At 40.6% G+C, this 20002-nt stretch overlaps 1 protein-coding gene across 1 annotated transcript in view; it reads right to left on the bottom strand.

Annotated features, from left to right (window-relative positions):
* The window catches only part of adcy5 (adenylate cyclase 5), a 146562-nt gene that overhangs the window by 33983 nt on the left and 92577 nt on the right, over positions 1-20002 (bottom strand). Inside the window, exons 4-7 of the mRNA XM_063005738.1 lie at positions 15420-15531; positions 6956-7083; positions 2796-2954; positions 1189-1330 (exon numbers count right to left, since the gene is read on the bottom strand). Coding sequence (XP_062861808.1) covers positions 1189-1330; positions 2796-2954; positions 6956-7083; positions 15420-15531 — 541 coding nt within the window. The remainder of the gene's footprint in view (positions 1-1188; positions 1331-2795; positions 2955-6955; positions 7084-15419; positions 15532-20002) is intronic.

Genomic DNA, 20002 nt, shown 5'->3' with positions numbered 1-20002 from the left:
GGGTAAGATAAGATAAGGTAAAATAAGGTGGGATAGGGTAGGGTAGGGTTGGTTAAGTAAGATAAGGTAGGGTAGGGTAGGGTAAGATAAGGTTAAATAAAGTAGGGTAGGTTAGGTTAGGTAAGGTAGGGAAGGGTAAGATAAGGTAAAATAAGGTAGGGTTAGGTAAGGCAGGGTACGGTAGAATAAGGTAGGGTTAGATAAGGTAAGGAATGGTAGAATAAGGTAGGGTAAGGTAAAATAAGGTCAGGTAGGGTAGGGTAAGGTAAAATAAGGTCAGGTAGGGTAGGGTAAGGTAGGGTAGGGTAAGGTAAAATAAGGTAAGGTAGGGTAGTGTATGTAAGGTAAGGTAGGGTAAGGTAAGGTATGGTAGGGTAGGGTAGTTTAAGTAAGGTAAGGTACAGTAGGGTAATGTAAGGTAAGGTAAAATAAGGTAAGGTAAGGTAAAGTAAGGTAAGATAAAATCAGGTGGGTTGGGTAGGGTAGGGCAGGCTAAGGTAGGGTAAGGTAGGGTATGGTAATGTGGAGTAAGGTATGGAAGGGTAAGGTCAAAAGCATTGTATTATAAAATAATTATTACCATTTTATTAGTTTGGCTTTTGTCCCCCTAATCTAGTTATTTCCTATTACCTACTGCTATTTCTGTGCCACATGCACCACCCCATGCGAGCCAAAAAGAGCGGCGGACTAGCACTCGCCCCCTTCAACAGGTGTGATTTCCCAACGAGAGACATACCACAATGGAGAGTCACACTATGCCCTAAGTAAATCCCCCACCACACGTCAGTGACTCTTAACCCCACACAGAGATCACATTTCACAGCTGCAGTGAGGAGGAACCCTCATCCGACCTTCCATCATTTAACCACGGCCAGTGAGCGATTTCGCAGTTTTTTATTGGCTATTTACGTACATTACGGACGTGCATGCCCACATTTCATACATAAAAGTAACAATCAACAGTTTTGGTGAACTGAACTTCAATGTTTTCCCCTTTCCTTCAGTCTTCTTGCCAGAATAACTGAACACAAGTGCTCATTAGATGAACATCTGCCCTTCCGTTTTAATAATTTACACATTGATTAAAAACATGTTCTGGGAAGCAGATGTAAAACTAAAAATAGCACTGTTTATGTTTTTTTCTGTAAGACAATATGTAAGCGGAGGGAAAAGAGAAAGGTCTCTGACCCTTTTCTGGCTGCAGCCCACTATGAGGAACGTTTCGATGTTGTGCTTCTTTAGATAGGCATTTCTCTCTCCACCAAAGCCAGGCTCCACATCGTAGTCACCGTTTAGATAATTCAACGTGGCTTTAGTTATGTGGATACGGCTGTAAAAAAGCAAAAGAGGATGATCTTGATTTGATGCTTATATTAACAAGACAAAGGAGACAACATTTATACATTTTCAATTAATTTTCATCAACAATTTTATCATGGTTGATCTGGTTCACCTGAAAACACTGGGCACAAGGCATAAATACCCTAAATAGGGTGTCAATCCATTGCAGGACTTTGGCCATCCCCCTTCCCCTGGTTATGCCCAACCAGCCAATAGCACCACTTCGGATTTGAACCATAAATCCAAGTGGTAGAGGGCTAGCAAAACTTGCCACTGTGTTACCTGAGCACCTTATTATTACCTTATAAATAATAATAAAAAAACAACATAATACATATAAGCAGCACTTAACATGTTTGTTTATCCACTTTATCCCAATCAGAGTCACGGTGGGTCCGGCTTTCCCCAGAATCACTGGGTGCAATGCATTAACACACCCCAGACAGGGGGCCAAATTCATCACGTCACCCTTTCTCCTCAGACATAGCCAATCATGTCTATATGTAGACACCCGAATAGCCAATAGAACCTCTGGGGATTCAAATTCTGAATCCCAGTGGTAGTGGGCTAGTGTAATTCACTGCTGCTCCACCTGAGCGCCTGAATACAGTGGTGCTTTGTAACTCTACGTCCCATAAACTTGAAATCGCCCTTCACAGAGAAATGTGTACCCTTAAACTCAACGTTATACTGCAACGCTTAAGCCAGCGCTAAACAAAGTGACAGTAACACACACCTCATCAAAGTGCGAATATAAGAAATAACAGACAAATTCACTCTGAAAGCTCCACATGTATCTGTGTTTTGATGGATTTTCCTCCTGTTTCACTTTTAAACTTGTGTTATAGCTCAGGGTGCTGAGAAGTTGTGAGAATCTGCTTTTCCAAGAGTCTAAAACGCTTATCATTTAAAAAGCTTAATGTGACAATGTATTAAAAGAATGACATAGTAACACTAAACCTCTCTTAATTATTACTGCTCATAAGTTCTCTCCACTAATGAAATTCCTCGCTCGTTGTTTTAGTACAATAAGTCACATTAGGTTTTGTGCGCCGCCACACTCCATAGGAAGTGCACTTACTGAACTCGCATAAGGAATACGGTACTCCAAGATCAAGCATCTCCACGATTAAGAAGCACAAGAAAACAATAAAGAAGTAAAGGTAAAGTGCAGGTTTTATTGTACTTTTATATTGATTTTTAACTGTTTTTAATTGTATTTCAGTGCTTATTGTATTATACTTGTGTTATTTTCAGTGTATAAGTGTCAAAAACAACCAGATTATTTTACATTAGCCTAAAAAAAAACAGGACCATGTAACACATTAACAGGTTTTCCATACAACCTTACTGGAAGAAATACCTTGAAACTCAACGTCTTTGAAACTCAACACCACTCCCAGAACCAACTGACGTTGAGTTTCAAGGTGTTTCTAAATGATTTAAATACTCACCCTGCTTTTCCTCCCGCCTCCATCTGATTTGCAAGAGTGACATCATTGGACCACACATCGAACTGCCACTTTCTCAAACCCAAAACCCCACAGTGCACTCGGCCGCTGTGGATACCCACTCGCATGTTTACGTTGACTCCGGTGACTTCTCTCACCAATCTGGGAAACATACAATATGCTTAGATAGGTAACATATCTCAAACTAAATGTCACACAAGACAAAAGATAAACCTCACCAAGTCCGCTTACTTCCCAGCGAGGCAAAGTAGACCGTTTCACTTGGGTGGTCTTTTACAGGCAGGGGGACATTCTCAAACTAATTTCATTACTGTTTCATCACTATTCCTTCACACAAACTGACCTCCCAGTATTGTTTTCTGAACTGGGCACTTGGAGAAACACATCGTTTAAACAGCTTAACATCTGATCTGTGGTGGTACAGCTAATCCTTATTAGTCCTGTTTGAAATGTCTCAGTTTTCCCATATAGGGACAGATTTCTCTGTGCTTTTTCATTTAGTGTCAGAGGTGCACCTACACACTTAACACTTTTATGGCTCATTCCTGGTTGGGTGGCAGATGTGCATAGTTTTTTTTTGTTTACTCCAGGACAACGCTGAAGCAAATAGAATAAAAATTGAATTACAGTTCTAAATGACAGAGTCAAACAAAATGTATGGGCTGTGCTTATATTGTACAAAGTTATGTAAAGTAATAGCAAAAGAAAATCCCAACAGACTAAACTAAGAATAGTAGCTGAAATGGTCATCTGTGGTGCAGGAGACTAGAAATTTTTATTTAATTTATACATTAAGTCTGGAAACAGGAGGTCAGTGCCCATCTGGCTTTCCCTTTCTTAGATGTTCTAGTAGATTTCTATATTTGTCAATTTGTCGCTGTATTCCATGTTTTTGATGCACTAACCAGTGGTAGGACATATAATGTGATTGCATCACCGTGGGTGGTCTTAAGAAACCATATTTACCAATGACAGATTTGGATTTGGAAAGTTCTACCGTAATTCATTTTACTGCCCAACATTATTACTACATAAACAATTACAACACAATTAAAGGTAAAATCTACCAAAAAAAACATCAGACACAATGTTAAGAAATAACTCAAGAATAAGTGTTCATAAACAAAAGCTTAAAGGTGGTACAGGCCAGAGAGTAAACTAAACTTAGCATTAGTGACTAGTGGCTATTGTGTAGGGGACATAATACCTACCATACAGTCCCTACACACAAAGTTAAGAGACTTGGCAATGGAAAAAATACTTCACTTTGTTCTTTGCTTTCATCTTATCCATTATTTGCATTTAAAGGTCTAATTAAAGTTGATATTATATACACCGATCAGCCATAACATTAAAACCACCTCCTTGTTTCTACAAACACTGTCCATTTTATCAGCTCCACTTACCATATAGAAGCACTTTGTAGTTCTACATTTACTGACTGTAGTCCATCTGTTTCTCTGCATGCTTTGTTAGCCCCCTTTCATGCTGTTCTTCAATGGTCAGGACTCTCCAAGAACCACCACAGAGTAGGTATTATTTGGGTGGTGGATCATTCTCAGCACTGCAGTGACACCGACATGGTGGTGGTATGTTAGTGTGTGTTGTGCTGGTATGAGTGGATCAGAAACAGCAGCGCTGCTGGAGTTTTTAAATACCGTGTCCACTCACTGTCCACTCTTAGACACTTCTACCTAGTTGGTCCACCTTGTAGATGTAAAGTCAGAGACGATCGCTCATCTATTGCTGGTGTTTGAGTTGATCATCTTCTAGAACTTCACCAGTGGTCACAGGACGCTGCCCACGGGGCGCTGCCGGCTGGATATTTTTGGTTGGTGGACTATTCTCAGTCCAGCAGTGACAGTGAGGTGTTTAAAAACTCCATCAGCACTGCTGTGTCTTATCCACTCATACCAGCACAACACACACTAACACACCACCACCATATTAGTGTCACTGCAGTACTGAATATGGTAAGTGGAGCTGATAAAATAGACGGTGAGTGTAGAAACAAGGAGGTGGTTTTAATATTATGGCTGATCGGTGTATGATTTGTAAGAAAATTAACATGGCAGAGACTAGACTCCAACTTGTGGCATTCTTCAGCTTTGCCTTATCTACTATTTCTTTATGACAAGAGTGTATGTTTGGGGGGTATCCAATACGCCTCATGGCTTTTTCTGATACAATTACCTGAGCATTCCAATAAAGCATTGCAGTGTAATGCTCACCTTTTATTTTACAATTCATACACAAACACTAAAGCTAGCTTTACACTGTGCGATTTTAATGTTTCTTATGTGAGACAAATAAAAATGTTCTATCTGATTTGTCATCGTGAGCTCAGATTATATGATCAGATTCTTGGGCAAGTCATGTCATAAAAGCACATGGGCATAATGGTGAACATGCTATGCCTAAATACAACAAAAAGTGTTTTCTTCACATACTGGCATCTGTGGTTGCAGCTATGGCATTGTAATAATAGTCAGGTTACTGTGTATATTGGTACAAATTAACGTAATTAGGTTAGCATTTTGTTTGAATCGCTCATTCAAACAATATAACAAAGTCACAAGGTTTAATACATTAGCTAAACAATGACACTCAACATCATTTTCCTATTGGTGGATTTCATCAGCTAACCATGATGGTTATGCGTTCCAAAACCACTGATCCTAATCATGTCTAAAGAAAATCTTTGATGATGAGCAATTTTGGCTGCAACTGCAAAATCAGGCTGATTATATACAGTTTATTGCTAACTAAAACTATTAACTTTAAAACTTTCTATTAAGAAAATAATTTAGTGAATAAAATGTTTAATTTATGAATTTATCTTAAATGTAATAAAGGTTTTTCAAGCCAATAATTCAGTCCATATAACTGCTCTATTAACTGAGTAATTAAAACCTATAAACAAGACTCATCTAGCTTTGTAAGTCACAGCTGCTGCCCTGCTAGCAAATACACAAAGTAATCATGCTAATTCTCAATGTAGCAGTAAATCTGGTCTTTTAAAACTACTGACCAAACAGACACAGACATACATACACTGGATTGGACATGTCGGTGACTAGTACTTGGGTAAAATATATATATTTTTGATGCTATACAGTCTTATTCATAGATCTGCTCTCATGTGGGATTACAACAAGCACAATTTTATTTATTAAGAATTCAGAACTGCTTGCACCTTAAATTGTGTAAGTTAATAGATGTACAAAGGCCATGAGGTTTAAAGTAAATTAGATCAATTTGCTCCTGTAATCTGATTTTAGCATTTAATAAGCACTGAATTAGTGTTTAATTTATTTAAGCTTATTGTGCCTCAATTTGCCTACTAATTAAGTTAAAAGCTGCTGGTAAAATGATCAACTACTGAGGCAGAAAAACTAAAAATGAAAATCAAAACTTAGAACTCAGAACTGCTTGCAAGAAAAAAAAAAGTTCTTCACTGTAATAAAGATTTTCCAGAAATAAAATCTGACAGGACTCCTTTTTATTATGTTTGTAATATTTTAGCAAATACGCAAATACTATTACTACATATGGCACTGTCACCTCACAGCAAGAAGGTCCTGGGTTTGTTCCCCAGGCCGGGCAGTCCGGGTCCTTTCTGTGCGGAGTTTGCATGTTCTCCCTGTGTCTGCGTGGGTTTCCTCCGGGAGCTCCAGTTTCCTCCCACAGTCCAAAAACATGCAGTCAGGTTAATTGGAGACACTGAATTGCCCTATAGGTGAATGTGTGTGTATAGGTGTATCTGCCCTGTGATGGACTGGCCCCCTATTCAGGGTGTTACTGTGTGCCTCGCGCCCATTGAAAAGCTGGGATAGGCTCCCATACCCACCCCACCCCCACCCCCCACGACCCGAGTTGGATAAGCAGTTAAGAAAGTGAGTGAGAGTGAGTATTACTACATAGTGTTATAATAGTATTGGCACTATTTTATCTATATATCCATGCCTCCACAGACACAGAAATTGATCCATGAACTCCTAAAACTCCCAGGACCTTTCAGAGGAAAAACTGAAATTCCACATACATGTAACTAAAAACCTTTTCAAATACATTCATTGGCAGAATAAAAAACAATCATAAGACAGAAGAAAAATGAAGTTTTATACAGCTGTGATACTCACGAGATGGCCTCAATCATGTCCACTCCCATTTCCACACAGCAGTGTGCATGGTCAGCCCGGGCCTCTGGCAAGCCAGACACACAGTAGTAGCAATCCCCCAAGATCTTAATCCTCAGACAGTGGTTTTCCTACACACACACACACACACACACACACACGGGTCATTATCAATGCTTTGTGGTTTGGTTTTTGACCTATGCAGGTCACAAGACACCCGTGCTGACTGAGTAGGGCCACATGCCTCCTCAGATATATAACTGCTGACCGCATCTTTAAACCGGCCAGCAGCAAATTCCTACAAAGAGTCTTGGCACATACGGAGAACTCATTCCAAATTCCTCCGCCACTTCTGCCAGCACCTCAGCTAGACAGTAGGAGTCACTGTTACAGCACAAACAGGGTGATTCCAAATATAGTTAAGTTGAGCCTACATGCATTTGAGCATACATGCTTTCGAGCCTACATGCTACTACATTTTACATTTCACAATAATTAAAAGAATGTCAAGCTAAATTAAGTGTTTAGATCTAGAATAAGTAGGGAAAACACAATAAATAAAGCCACAGAGGAAAAATTTGTTAATTTTATTTATTTATTAAAAACAAAACAAATAAAAGACGCTAAAAGATTTTAACAAGGGTAAAGAAACAGTCAGTCGTTTTCACTAGGGCCTTTTTCGGTTGCTGCTGTCAGTCTCCTCAGACACAGCAGAGAATTCCATAAGGTTACTGTTCACTTTCAGATCTGCATTCCAAACCCAGAGAGAGAACAGTGTGGCCTTACATTAGTTTCACAAACCCCATTTTCAAAAAAAGTTGGGACACTTTTTAAAAATGCAAAAAAAAAAAAAACTGAAATCTGTAATTTGTTAGTTCACTGGAACAAAAAGGTCAAGAAACTAATACTTTCTTTAAATAAATAAAAAAAGACAAATTTATAAATCGATGCCTGCAACACACTCAAAAAAGCTAGGACAGAGGCATGTTCACCACTGGGTCACATCACCTTTTTGTTTAATTACACTTCATTTGGGAATTTAAGATACTTGAAGCACTTATTGTTGGTAACAGTCTGGATGGTCTTTTTTATCTTTGACATGTAGAATCCCAAAATGCTGAAACGTGGACTTGTCTGACCACACAACATGTTCCCACTGTCTTTTTTTGGTCCATTCTAGATGACTTTGGGCCCAGAGAACTCATCAACATTTCTGCACAAAATTAATCGATGGCTTCCTCTTTGCATAATCCAGTTTCAAGTTGCATTTCTTGATGCAGCGGCGAACTGTGTTAGGTGACAAGGATTTTCCAAAGTACTTCAGAGCCGATGTGGATATGTCTATCACGGTAGCATGACTGTTACTTAAAAAAATACCACATGAGGGCTCTGTGGTCACGTATTTAACAGTGGTGTCTGCCCTTGGCCTTTATGCACCAGGATTTCCTGATATCCTGAATCTTTTGATAATTTTATAAACTGTAGATGGTAAAAGACCTAAATCCTTTGCAAAAAAAAAAAAATCTGCTGCTAGACTGTGTGTAGACGCCATGTTTCTATTGTGAATGACTGGAGACCAAAGCAAAGGGTATAATTGTACGTTCTTTAATGTAATTAAAAAACCAGACATGACCTTTTATTTTTTATAGATAATTTGTCATCTTGTCAATTGCTGTAATTGTATTAATTTGCATTTGTAACAAAGCATCTGTGAGAACACGACCTCAGCGCACCAGTGACTTTGCTAGAGGCAACCAGGGCACCAGAGACATAGCCGATGCATGGTTTGCAGTCTTCAGCTGCTTTGTGACCTACTGTACACATCCACAGTAGCAGTTAAATAGTCCATTAAACAATTTTAGACTACAGTCTGAGAGTTTTGTGTCTTTATTTCAAATGTCTAAAACTATAAAAACATTTACCTGTTTCTCCTGTGTAGGGCTCATTAGACAAATTGGTATCTCCCTCCTTTTAACTCATCACACCATTTAAGAGGGGTTCCCCAATTACTGAGACCAATCTTACATGAAATGGTGAGGATGAAAGTGTGGGCTTTACCCCACCAGTTACTCCCTGTTTTACTCCCTACTTTTTTGTATTTTACTTCTGCAACAGTGCACCACTACTGAGGCCATCAAACAACACATTTTTCCTTGCCTTTACACCTTGGGTTTTCACCTTCTTTAAAATTTTACTCGACAATGACTGGAACATCCCATATTAAGCTATTCATGAAGTCATTTGCATGGACCATAAAATGGATAAGTGTGGGCGGTAAGGAGGTGATACATGATGCTTGTTCACCTTCGCACATATATAAGAAGGTTGTGATTTACAATTTACAAAGAGGAAACAAGTACGGCGCTCAGATGGCGCAGCGGTAAAACACGCTAGCACACCAGAGCTGACATTTCAAACCCGTCGGTTCGAAACTCAGCTCTGCCATCCTACATGAACCCCTATTGGCTGTTGTTCATACAGAGTGGGGGGCAGACGGGACCTCATAACTGATGCAATTACAACCTCTGCTGGCTGATTTATGACGTCTGAACAGATACGATCAGGGTGTGTGTCTCCGTACACAAAGCTGATCCACATATGAACTCGCCTCATGCAGTCGGCTACTGCAAATGTGTCAGAGGGGGTGTGTGTCAGACTCGCTCTCCTCAACCAGGGTGGAGATCAACATCAGTAGAGAGGAAGCATAATGCAGTTGGGTAATTGGATAAGACTAGATTGGGAGGAAAATTGGAGGAAAAATAAGAAAATAAAGAGGAAACAAGTACTATGTTTTATAAATGAGGCCCCTGGTCTGGTAAATAAAAACATTTGATTAAAATGTAATGTTGAATTTAAACTAGTTTTAAATTAAAATCATAGATAGACAAATTTAAGAACTTATAACTATTGAAGCTGATTTCACTTCATATGTCTAGTTACTGCTGCCATTCTCCTCAAGTACAGCAGAGAATTGCAAACAGACACAATGTTTCTGGTTCTTTACTATTTAAACTTTTTTTCTTCTACATTTAATTTTTTTTTCTTTTACATTTTTACTTACAGTAATAAACGATTGGCTCGCCATATATTGTGAAAAATAATAGACATCAATATTAAGCAAAATAATTGTGATAATCATTTTAGCTATTATAATGCAGTCATAACTCATATTTAACCAAGCTCTTGGTTGGACCTTAATAATCCATAACACATAGCAGACATAATTTATCCTTTTAAGGGTTCTGGGCTGACATTTTATAGAGGTGGATTAAGAAAGCAGAGGGAAAACACACATTCTAACTGCTCCCTACTGGATTAAAAGGTCAGAGTTCAGTCTGCATGTATTTTCATTCAATAATCTTGCAATCCATATTTGGACTAAAGGACTTCAGGTTTATAATCTGCTTTTGGAAAGCTGAGAGGTGCCCTACTTGTTTTTACATTTTGCATGGGCGAATTCAACACTATAGTTACAGTCACGCAAGCAAGAATATACAGCTGTAATCAAAATGAATCAACCGGTTGTGCAAATTAGGTTTATTAGCAAAATGTACAATCTTTCAGCTGTTTGCAATAATGCAAACAACTGATAGTTCCAAATTCAACACAAAACGCCATTTTAATGACTATTGCATTCTCAGAATTATTAAACCTCTTGATGGTAGGCAGTACATTTACATTTACATTTTTTGGCATTTAGCAAACACTTTTTATCCAAAGTGACTTACAGTTGTGACTGTATACAGTCTAAGCAATTGAGGGTTAGGGCCTTGCTCAAGGGCCCAACAGTGGCAACCTGGCTGTGGTGAGGCTTGAACCGCCAATCTTCTGATTACTGGACCAGTACTTTAACCACTAGGCTACAACTGCCCTATTCTTAGTACGTAGTAGACCAACCATTTGCTGTTATAACTGGCTGCAAATGTAATGCATAGCCAGACCAGCTTCTGACAACATTCATGAGCAATCTTAGCACATTTCTCATGTGCCTCCAGTGAACCAATATTCTTGGGTTTGTGTGCTGCATGCACCTTCTTTAAATCCCACCATAGATTTTCTATGGGGTTCTAGTCAAGCGACTGTGACGGCCACTTTAAAATCTTCCAGGACTTTGAGGTATGCTTGGGATCAGTGTCCTATTGGAAGGTTCAATGATGTCCAAGATTCAGCTTCTTCACACAAGGTATTGGGTTTTCTCCTAAGATTTCCTAATACTTGATTCAATCCATTTTGCTCTCTACATACAGCTGGTTTCCAGTGCCAAAGGAAGCAAAGCTGTCCCAGACAATCAGAGACACTGTCATGCTTCACTGTAGACAGGAAGTTCGTTTCAGCATAGGCCCAAACTGTCTGTGGCTTATTTAGATAGTTTTGAGCATATTAGAGCTGACTTTTCTTGTGCTTTTGGGTCAGTGGAGGTGTACGTCTCAGAGTTGAGGCTTGGAGACCTTCAGTGTTTAGTACGCACCTTACAGTGCAAACTAAAACTTCAGTGCCTGCTGCCATAAAATCTTGCTGCATGTCTTTTACAGTCGTTCGAGGGTTTTCATCCACCTGCTTTCTCAGAAATCTGGTGGCAGCCGGTGATGCTTCCTCGTTCTGCCACGTCCAGGTAGTGTAGCTGGTGTTCCTTTAACTTTGAACTTGCAAACTATTCTTCCAACTGTATCTCTAGGATTATTCAGTGCATTTGCTATTAGTGTGTATCCTTTACCTTTACCATAAAATTAATCTCTTCTCTTAACTTTGTGGAGAACATTTTTTTTTTTTACTTAGCCATATTTCTAACATGCAGTCGAATGTCACAGTTAACAAACTCCTAGCCTGTCCAGGTATTTGATGTGCTGTATCTTAAGCACAACTAATGAAGCTCTTGACAACACCCTCTTATGAGGGATTCTGGTCAGTGGGTTGAATAATTCTGTGACTTCCAGCCCGCCACGTCATTTTATGTGCCCTGCGAGAGCTTAAAAGACATATGATTGTCTTAAAATACACTGTAAAATTGTACATAAACTGCATCTCCCACAATGCATGCCGACAAATTGTGACTTGCAACGTGACCGCATCCCGCCACTAGATGACGGTGTTTCCACATCAGCGTTTAACTGGGGCGGTTTTCCAACAAATTATGTTGAGAAATATTTACAAATAATCCCAAAATGTACAAGAAGAGAAAATTGAAGCAGAAGGAAGGTAATTTAATGAAAGATGGGAACGTGAATACAAGTTTGTGCTTTAAGAAGAGAAACCGGTACGTCTCTTGTGTTATGAGGCTGTGTCTGTGGTAAAGAAGTACAATATAAATGTAGATATACATTATAAATATACAGTATAAATTTGGCATTTTGACACCAAACACAGAATTTAGCCTGCAGGAAAAACAACAAATTGTCCAAGAATTAAAAGGCAGACTGCAATCACAGCAGGATACATTACAATCGGCCCTTTGAGGGCCACCATAACGCAGATGTGGCCCTCGGTGAAAATGAGTTTGACACCCCTGGCTGATAAAGTTAAAAAGAGGAAGAGAGAGAAATGACAAGAAGAGAGAAGATAAAAATAATATGAGAGCCTCAGGCTGTGCACAGGACACACAGAACATCAAAGCTGAGTCTTATGATAACCACCTGAATGTCACCCAGCACGTCTTATCTTAACCCAAAAACTGCACAAGAGACCCTGTTGTTAAGGATCAGTTTGACCCATTCAGCCATGTGTTGTATTACAATTATTTCTGTTATACAGTTAATTGCTTTGATTATTGCATCAAATCTACACCGATCAGCCATAACATTAAAACCACCTCCTTGTTTCTACACTCACTGTCCATTTTATCAGCTCCACTTACCATATAGAAGCCTTTGTAGTTGTACAATTACTGACTGTAGTCCATCTGTTTATCTACATGCTTTGTTAGCCCCCGTTCATGCTGTTCATCAATGGTCAGGACTCTTACAGGACCACCACAGAGCAGGTATTATTTGGGTGGTGGATGATTCTCAGCACTGCAGTGACGCTGACATGTTGTGTATGAGTGGATAAGACACAGCAGTGCTGATGGAGTTTTTAAACACCTTACTGTCACTGCTAGACTGAGAATAGTCCACCAACCAAAAATATCCAGCCAACAGCGCTCCGTGGGCAGCGTCCGTGTCCACTGATGAAGGTCTAGAAGATGACCAACTCAAACAGCAGCAATAGATGAGCGATCGTCTCTGACTTTGCATCTACAAGTAACACTGCCGTGACGCTGACATGGTGGTGGTGTGTTAGTGTGTGTTGTGCTGGTATAAACGGATCAGACACAGCAGCGCTGCTGGAGTTTTAAAACACTGTGCCCACTCACTGTCCACTCTATTAGACACTCCTACCTACTTGGTCCACCTTGTAGATGTAAAGTCAGAGACGATCACTCATCTATTGCTGCTGTTTGAGTTGGTCATCTTCTAGACCTTCATCAGTGGTCACAAGACGCTGCCCATGGGGCGCTGTTGGCTGGATATTATTGGTTGGTGGACTATTCTCAGTCCAGCAGTGACAGTGAGGTGTTTAAAAACTCCAGCAGCGCTGCTGTCTGATCCACTCACACCAGCACAACACACACTAACACACCACCACCATGTCAGTGTCACTGCAATGCTGAGAATGATCCACCACCCAAATAATACCTACTCTGTGGTGGTCCTGTGGGGGTCCTGACCATTGAGGAACAGCATGAAAGGGGGCTAACAAAGCATGTAGAGAAACAGATGGACTACAGTCAGTAATTGTAGAACTACAAAGTGCTTCTATATGGTAAATGGAGCTGATAAAATGGACAGTGTGTGTAGAAACAAGGAGGTGTGTAAAAACTGGTGTTGATCGGAAAGGCCAGGCTTAATATTAATAGTGATGTTCCAATTCATCCTAAATGTTCAATAGAGTTAAGGTCAGGACTCTGTAAAGGGCACTGGAGTTCCTTCACACCAGATGTATAAAACCATGTCTCATAGACCATGTACACCATGTAGGCATTGCGCCCAAGGGCACAGTTATGCAAAAACACCCACTGAGCTCTTCAGTTAAAATAAAATATCTGTCTATTGAGACTGCATGGCCTTTATGCTACATTCATGTTCCTGTTGCAATAATAGTGGCCAAAAAGATCAACACACTAATTAGAAAAGGTGTATACATCAGGGAATTTATTGACGAGGGTCATAAATGGCAGGAAAGGTTTGTGCAATACATAAATCTGTAAATCTGCAGAGGGTGAAAAATCATCCACCAAAGTACTATAGTGTCTTCAGGTGGGATTTGAAATAAATCAACTCAATTCAAGACAAAACGCATAGTTATATTTGATTGAAGTATTAGGCTTGTCGACATTTACACCGATCAGCCATAACATTAAAACCACCTCCTTGTTTCTACACTCACTGTTCATTCTATCAGCTCCACTTACCATAGAGGAGCACTTTGTAGTTCTACAATTACTGACTGTAGTCCATCTGTTTCTCTGCATGCTTTGTTAGCCCCCTTTCATGCCGTTCTTCAATGGTTAGGACTCTCCCAGGACCACCACAGAGCAGGTATTATTTGGGTGGTGGATGATTCTCAGCACTGCAGTGACACTGACATGTTGTGTATGAGTGGATAAGACACAGCAGTGCTGATGGAGTTTTTAAACACCTCACTGTCACTACTGGACTGAGAATAGTCAACCAAAAATATCCAGCCAAAAGCGCCCCGTGGGCAGCGTCCTGTGACCACTGATGAAGGTCTAGAAAATGACCGACTCAAACAGCAGCAATAGATGAGCGATCGTTTCTGACTTTACATCTACAAGATGGACCAACTAGATAGGTGTGTCTAATAGAGTGGACAGTGAGTGGACACGGTATTTAAAAACTCCAGCAGCGCTGCTGTGTCTGATCCACTCATACCAGCACAACACACACTAACACACCACCACCATGTCAGTGTCACTGCAGTGCTGAGAATGATCCACCACCTAAATAATACCTGCTCTGTGGTGGTCCTGTGGGAGTCCTAACCATTGAAGAACAGCATGAAAGGAGGTTAGCAAAACATGCAGAGAAACAGATGGACTACAGTCAGTAATTGTAGAACTACAAAGTGCTTCCATATGGTAAGTGGAGCTGATAAAATGGACAGTGAGTGTAGAAACAAGGAGGTGGTTTTAATGTTATGGCTGATCGGTGTATACTGTATATAGGCTGGTGTGGAACATAGTAAGAGCTTTCTCTGATCACAGAAGGGAATCTGTACCTACAGTAAGGGAGCTGTTTTAATTCAGGACACCTACTGGAGATAATGAGATGTGCCTCTGGCTCAACAGCAGGAAGATTAATGAGCAAAGCATGGCTGCTGTAATCTACTCCGTGCATAGTACGATCCCATGAGTAGTGAACAATGGGAGTATAATTCTATTCAGTAATATCCAGTCAGAATTTTTACTTACTGCTGCCAGCTTGTCGAATCTTGCAAAAAGCTCATTCAGGGTCATGACCAGTTCCTGAGCTGTGCACTGGGATGCCAGACTTGTAAAGCCCTCAATGTCAGCAAAGAGGATACTGCACAGAAAGAGAAAATAAGATGTCAAACATATATAGAGGTGTGTAGTTATCCAAAAGCTATGACATCGTTTATACTGCCAACATACAAACCAACATTGAGTTCATAGGCGTCCACAGCATATTATAAAGATTATCTGCTTGACTGCTGTGCACCATAGTGGCACAAAGGGTAGGCTATAAATATAGGGTCACACAATTCATCACTCTGGTTACTTAAGCCTTCTCCTTACAGGGTTTTACCTAGGTACCAACATTTTATTCCAGCCTTCCAAAACATGCAGATACACCGATCAGCTATAACGTTAAAACCACTCTACACACATTGTTCATTTTATCAGCTCCACTTACCATATAAAAGCACTTTGTAGTTCTACAGTTACTGACTGTAGTCAATCTGTTTCTCTGCATGTTTTGTTAGCCCCCTTTCATGTTTTTCAATGGTCAGGACTCTCCCAGGACCACTACAGAGCAGGTATTATTTGGGTGGTAGATCATTCTCAGCACAGCAGTGACACTGTCATGGTGGTGGTGTGTTAGTGTGTGTTGTGCTGGTATGAGTGGATAAGACACAGCAATGCTGATGGAGTTTTAAAACACCTTACTGTCACTGCTGGACTGAGAATAGTCCACCAACCAAAAATATCCAGCCAACAGCGCCTGTGGGCAGCGTACTGTGACCACTGATGAAGGTCTAGAAGATGACCAACTTAAACAGCAGCAATAAATGAGCGATCGTCTCTGACTTTACATCTACAAGGTGGATCAATTAGGTAGGAGTGTCTAATAGAGTGGACAGTGAGTGGACTTCAGCAGTGCTGCTGTGTCTGATCCACTCATACCAGCACAACACACACTAACACACCACCACCATGTCAGTGTCACTGCTGTGCTGAGAATCATCCACCACCTAAATAATACCTGCTCTGTGATGGTCTTGTGGTGGTCCTGACCATTGAAGAACAGGGTAAAAGCAGGTTAAAAAAGTATGTAGAGAAACAGATGGACTACAGTCAGTAATTGTAGAACTACAAAGTGCTTCTATATGTTAAGTGGAGCTGATAAAATATGTAGAAACAAGGAGGTGGTTTTAATGTTATGGCTGATCAGTGTAGGTTAACTGGTTTGAGTAGCTTGCCCTTTGTGGTATGTGTACCAATGAGTGAACAGAAATGTGGTCAAATCCTGCCCTGGCCCACTATTACATCATAGGCTTCAGACACACCAAGACCCTGATAAGGATCAAGCAGCTAATAAAGATAAATAAATGTTTCATTGTTGAGTTTTTGGAGGGGCTTATAATTACTAATCATCAAACAGCAGCAGTGAGCCAGCCATTCTGTAAACAAGCAAGGGCATTTAATCAGCCTTTATGATTTAAATGTCTTCTTTGTTAATTGATGTCAGGACCAGAAAATAATTAATATTGTTCCAGCCTACAAAGAAAGCTTGTAGTCTAGGGATGATCATATGAATAAGACACATATGATTAGCCCTGTGTTTACAATATGCAAGTAATGTGCTATAATGTGATTATATACGTATATATGTATATATATATGTATATATATGTATATATATATAGACATAACATTATGACCACTGAAAGGTGGAGACTGATCATCTCTTCATCACGGCACTTGTTAGTAGCTGGGATATATTAGGCAGCAAGTGAACATTTTATCCACAAAGTTGATGTGTTAGCATCAGGAGAAATGGGTAAGCGTAAGGATTTGAGCGAGTTTGACAAGGGCCAAATTGTGATGGCTAGACGACTGGGTCATAGCATCTCCAAAACTGCAGCTCTTGTGGGGTGTTCCTGATCTGCAGTGGTCAGTATCTATCAAACGTGGTCCAATGGAGGAACAGTGGTAAACCGGCGACAGGGTCATGGGCAGCCAAGGCTCATTGATGCACGTGGGAAACGAAGGCTGGCCCATGTGGTCCAACAGACGAGCTACTGTAGCTCAAATTGCTGAAGAATTTAATGCTGGTTCTGATAGAAAGGTGTCAGAATACACAGTGCATCACAGTTGCAGGGCTGTTTTGGCAGCAGAAGGGGGACTTTTCCACAAGCTAGAGGTAGATTCCTACATAAGGCTGTATCTCACACAGAGAAACAGGCAGTATTCTGGCTATCATTTGTGTAGTTTCATATATCACTGCTACCTAGATTGTACATCTAAACCCACATATGGCTTTGATTCGAACCATCTGATTTACACACAACCAGCTGAAACTTGTTTAACACAGTCGCGTCACATTATTATGACCACTTCCAACTTTCAACGGTGGCGGCGTGTAGCTCATGAAGGAAATCCCGTTTTGTGAGCTGGCTTGGTGGGTATATAAGGTGTGCGATAGGCTGTCTGAACATATCTGCACCTTTTCTAACAAAGTTGAAGAAAGTTGCCCACTAATTCCCCAGACCTGAACTCAATTAAGCATCTGTGGGACCACCTCGATTGCCGTGTTCGCTCTATTGATCCTCCCCCAGGCTCCCTCCAGCCGCTGTGGGATGCACTGCAGTCAGCATGGCTTCAGATACCTGTGACAACCTACCAGGACCTTATTGAGTCACTCCAAGCCCGTCTAGCTTCTGTCCGTGCTGCACATGGTGGTTACTGTGAATATTAGCTGATGGTCATAATAATGTGACTCGACAGTGTATATTTAGATCAGTTTATAATATTCTTTTATTATATGGCTTTACAGTAACTGATTTATGGACATGGATGGGTAGTTATAAACAAAACCTGTTTGTTTAATTATCTAACACAGGCACATGCAATGTAATGACAGCCAAATCAACTCGATTCCTGGGGTCATCTTTCAGCATCATCTCTACATTGTCATTGGATGTAGTGAAACTGTGTTTAATATGTGATACAACCGCTCAGGTGGCGCAGCGGTAAAAAGAAACGCGCTGCAACCAGGGCTGGATTCTGAGAAGCGTCGTATCGAATCCAGCCTTGCTTTACCGGTTCGAAGCTGAGTGGCTATATGAGCAACGATTGGCCGGTTGCTCATGTGGGGGTTGGGACAAAGAACCGGATGTGGGTCTCTCTCTGTCAGAATGCGGTTGCGTTCTCTGCCGGCTGATTGGAGGCGCTTACACAGAGATGGGAGGGGGTGCACTTAGGGTGTGTCTCTCCGCATGCAACGCTAGGTGGCGCCAAACTCGTCAATGTGTGGGTGGCAAAGATGCATCTGGCTGCTGCTCGTGTTTCGGAGGGGATACGGGTTAGCTTCAATCACCTCCGTCAGGGCAGGGTTCGGCATAGACAGAGAGGAAGCACGATGCTAATTGAACAATTGGATGCACTAAAAAGAGGAGAAAAAGGGGTAAAAAAAAATAAAATAAATAAATATGTGATACAATCACTTCTTCCAATATAAAAAATTTAGCGGAATAGAGGACTCGATGGCCATTTGGATTTATGTAGATTTGCAATAAGTTACTTTGTAATTTTTCAGTGGTTTAAACAGTGTATTTTCTAATCTTCTTTTGAAAAACCAGCCCATATTTCCTGCCTCGAAAGCTCGACTGATGCAGCATGTACTTCAGTATGCAGTGTGTCAGTACTGTAATCTGACCATCTCCTTCTATATACGAGATCTAGTGACCTACTAAAAGCTTAGTTCTCACACATTCACAGTTTGAGAAAGCAAATAGTAAATGGAATACATAAAATGTGTACTCAGAAACCCGGTTACTGGGCAAAAAAATCCAGTTTTTTTATTTGGATTACTCATAATAGTACCAGAGCTTGAGCCTAATCAGATCGTGCATGTAAACGCACTCTCTGACCATTACTATGTGGATAGCACTCAGGATCGGTTAAGGGCAGCACTTCAGATCAATGTTTATAACAGACATTCATAATCTAACAAAAAAGCTGTTTGACATTTCTGTATCATGAGAACGAGGTAACAGATAGGACCCCTCATTGTATGACGTTCCTGCGAGCAAAACCAGCAAGACAAAAAACCTGCCAGAAATCAGATGATCTTCTGGATTAGAATAGCAGTTACTTCTCAATATTGGGCTGCTGAGCTTTCAGCAGGGTGGCATGAGAAGAGGAGCGACATTGTTACAGATCTAAAAGAAATATGACAGCATGTACCCCAGGGCTCAGAGCTGGGTGATACAGGAGACAGTGGATCTCACTGATTTGAAGCTTCTGTTTAGGAACCTTTAGTTTAGCCTCTCAGAATCTCAGTCTAATAGCTGTTTTCACCAGGTGCTGAAAGCCTGTGGATGAGGAACACAATGCTCCTACTGTGCTGTGACCTTGTGACATCCTCTTTCAGCTAGCAGAGGCCGGTGCTATTAAGAAATGTTTTAACCTTGGTCCAACTGCCTGAAGTGAGATGCAATCCACCACACTACCTTCAGTTCTGAGCCCAGAATACATCTGAGAGGAACTAAAGCAGAATAATTGATCCACTAAAAGACACCTGGTAACTG

Source organism: Trichomycterus rosablanca, chromosome 12, assembly GCF_030014385.1.
Source record: "Trichomycterus rosablanca isolate fTriRos1 chromosome 12, fTriRos1.hap1, whole genome shotgun sequence".
NCBI lineage: Eukaryota > Metazoa > Chordata > Actinopteri > Siluriformes > Trichomycteridae > Trichomycterus > Trichomycterus rosablanca.
Note: the sequence above shows the minus strand (reverse complement) of the source record. Positions and strands in the feature narration are given on the sequence as shown.